The 3,453-nt window shown below is 53.9% G+C and overlaps 1 protein-coding gene across 1 annotated transcript in view; it reads left to right on the forward strand.

Annotated features, from left to right (window-relative positions):
* The first annotated feature begins 3,344 nt into the window (after nt 1-3,344).
* The window catches only part of EBF4 (early B-cell factor 4), an 88,977-nt gene continuing 88,868 nt past the window's right edge, over nt 3,345-3,453 (forward strand). The window contains exon 1 of the mRNA XM_011975467.1: nt 3,345-3,444. Within this exon, the coding sequence (XP_011830857.1) occupies nt 3,345-3,444 (100 nt within the window). The remainder of the gene's footprint in view (nt 3,445-3,453) is intronic.

Here is a 3,453-nt window from a genome sequence, read left to right on the forward strand (position 1 = left end):
AGCCAGGCATGGTGGTGCACACCTGCAATCCCAGCTACTTGAGAGGCTAAGGAGGGAGGACTTGAGCCCAGGAGTTTGAGGATGCAGTGAGCTATGATCACATGACTGCACTCCAGCCTGGGTGATAGAGTGAGACCCTGACTCTAAAAAAATAAATAAATGAAAGGTTAAAAAATAAGATAACTAATGCAAAATAAAACCACACAGAGAGTTCCAAGAAACAACAGACTTTCACCTGGATCTAAACCAGAGACACTCACCTCCCGCCCCCAGGTGCTGCCCCAGAACTGCTCATTGACCTTCATCACCCCTTGGTTCAGCAGCTCTAACCCAGGAGCCCTTCTCTGAGGCTGCAGGCTCTGGGAAGCCTCAAACACTGTCCTGGCTGGTTTTCTGTTCCATGTGGTTAAGATAGAACAGAAACCCACGCACGTTGGGACTCTGCCCCAGCTTATGACTGAGCCTTAACTCAGTGCCACTTTCCTGGGCCGACTGATTCCACCTTCTACCGCAGGTTAATTCTGAGCACCTATCCCCCAATCTACCTTGGGGACAACCTTCCAGAATGAAAAGCACTCCAACCAAAGCACTTCAACCATCACAAAAAGAAATGCTGCAAAGTGAGGGCATTCCCACGGGAAGGGCCAGCCAGCATGAAGGCTGGAGCTGGGAGAGAGGGAGCTAGGTTTGGGGAACAGTGTGATCTCCCATGCTGGATAAGCAAGGAACTCACTCAGCAAGGGAGTGGAGGTAAGGCTGGACGGCAAGAGAAATTGGATAGGGCATCAAAGGGCCTAGAATGTTCCCAAACTAAGGGCCTAAATGTCTATTCGAGAAGCCACAAAACACATTAAAGTTTCTAAGCAGGCGATGGCCCAATCCAAGCAACACTTTTTAAAACTGTGGCAGGAGGATGGGGGTGTTTGGGGGTGAGCAGCTGGGGACGGGAGCTAAGGGAGGAGGCTGTGGGCAGAACTGGGAATTCCATATCTGCTCCAAGCCAGGGTGGAGTCCAGTGGAGGAAAAGTATGTTTGGCTGTTAAAGATATTCTCTGTGGGAACTGGGGCAGGGAGTAAAAGGAAGCGAGACCCCTTAAGACCAAACAAACGGGTAGCTGCAGGACAGGGAGAGATAAGTATTAGAGATGATTCCCAAACTCCAAGCCTGGTGGGCAGCAGGAAGAGGTGCCCAGCACAGACACAGTGGAGTCAGGAAGAAGACCTGGCTGGTGGACAGTGAGCTTGTGGAGACCAAGAAGCCCCATCCCAGCCTAGGAACAGAGCCTGCTGGGATGGGGACCCTCCCTAGAGGCAGGTGCTCCTCTCCTCTCTGAGGGCCAAGCCCAGCCCTGTCCTCACCCACTGATGTTCAGGACTGACAGAAGCGAGAGTCCCATATGGGGAGACCACTTCCTCAAAGATGTTCTCTGAGACCATGGAGGAACGTGAGTTCTATGAGGGGAGAACAGGAGAAGAGCGCCAGGCACAGCAGCCTGAGGTCCTCAGAGGGCAGAGGAGAAAGACAGTGTGCGCTGGTCATCAAGGCAGTTTCCCCGGTGTGTGTGGGGTTGGGGGGTAGGGTAGCCCCACTGCTGGCAGGAGGTCCCAGGACCTAAAGCCCAAGAGAGACCACGGAGTCTGAGAGCAGAAGCAGAAAGGCAGGGCTGGAAGGGAGCCAGCCCACAAGGGCTCCAGGAGTGGCTTGCTGGGGGCCAGTCAGGCGTCCTTGGCAGAGCATTCCTGTGAACAGCCTCAGACACAGGAGGGGCAGAAATTTACGAAGGAGGCGAGGAGGAGGGGACAGTTCTTTTAAGAATGGGGAGATCTGAGCAGAAAAAAGAACATATTGAGACACAAATAGGAGATCAGTGGGGTAACCTCAGGAAAGGCAGAAGACAGGACTGAGCAAAAAGGTTCCACATCCATCTCCACAGTGGAAGACGGGGAGAAGAGAATGGGTGAAAAGACAGAAACGAGGAGGAGCATCCGCCACTGATGGTGCCAGCAGGGTTCTGCCAAGATTCCCCGAGTCCTCTCCACTGGGTAAGAAGAAGGGTGTCTGCTGGAAATGAGCCAGAGGTGGGTCTGAATGTTGGGGAGAGGAGTGGAGCAAGTGTGGAACAGCTCTGGGCGGGGGGGCTTCTCATATGTAGTGTGTGTACAGATCTTGGTAAATTGCAGGTTCTGATTCAGCAGGTCCGGGCAGGGCCTAAGAGTCTGCATTCCTCACCAGCTCCCAGGTGATGTCAATGCTGCTGGTCCGGGGACCACACTGTGAGATGCAAGATTTAGAGAGGCAGATCAGGAGATGGAGAAAGAGACTGGCTTAAGAATTGTCGGCCAGGCGCGGTGGCTCATGCCTGTAATCCCAGGACTTTGGGAGGTGAAGGCGGGTGAATCACGAGGTCAGAAGATCGAGTCCACAGTGAAACCCCATCTCTACTAAAAATACAAAAAATTAGCCGGGCGTGGTGGCGGCCGCCTGTAGTCCCAGCTACTTGGGAGGCTAAGGCAGGAGAATGGGGTGAACCCGGGAGGCAGAGCTTGCAGTGAGCCAAGATCAAGCCACTGCAATTCAGCCTGGGCGACACAGCAAGACTCTGTCTCAAAAAAAAAAAAAAAAAAGAGAGATCCATGTTTGATAATCCCACCTGGGGTAAAAGCTGAGACCTGAAGGAGTCCTGGTGGGAATGGCAGTCCCCTGCGGGTGATGGGGAGAGGCATAGAGAGTAGGGGTGGTAAAGAGACCAGAAAAGGAGGTGAGAGGGCCTCTGTGATGACAGGAGAACCAGCAGTGCCCCCGGGACGCCTCATCTGGGCCAATGTGGGACAGAACACTAACTCACACGTGGAGGCCCCCCAATAGGAGTCAGTTGGGGCAGGAAGGTGTTACTGCAGGGGTGTCTGAGCTTGCAGGCAGGGCAGGTGGCCCCCATGCTGTTCTGCAGGAAATTGCTGGACTCATTGTGGGCTTGCCCAAAGCCTGGCCAGGACAACGTGGGGAGAGGGGCAGAAATGTATCTGCCCCACGGTCAAGGGCCAGATGACTTCTGTGCCAGGAACTAATTAAAAAAAAGGAATGGGATGTGAGAGGGGATGTGGCTGGGGAGAAACAGGAGGTGAGCTGGGCTCTGAGCCTACCTGTCCAACTTGCAATAAGAAATCAGGAGGTTCCTGAAAGGCACAGACAGAAACTGAAAATGCTTTAGGCTTAGATAACCCAGCATCAGGAATAAGGGTGTTGGATGAAGGGAACTTGCCCAGCTTGTCTGGGGCCCCAGCCTAAGGACAGAGGCGTTTCAGTCCTTAGCTGGGGTTGAAGCGAGGTCAGGGTCGCCGGGGAAATGCGGGAGTACAGTCGCGCCGGAGAAAAACGTCAAGAGCAAAAGCTCGGAGGCGTCAAAATGAGCAGCAAGTCCAGGCACAAGGCGTCGGGCGCGGAGAGTACGGCGG

The sequence above is a fragment of the Mandrillus leucophaeus genome, unplaced genomic scaffold (assembly GCF_000951045.1).
Source record: "Mandrillus leucophaeus isolate KB7577 unplaced genomic scaffold, Mleu.le_1.0 Scaffold101, whole genome shotgun sequence".
Taxonomy (NCBI): Eukaryota; Metazoa; Chordata; class Mammalia; order Primates; family Cercopithecidae; genus Mandrillus; species Mandrillus leucophaeus.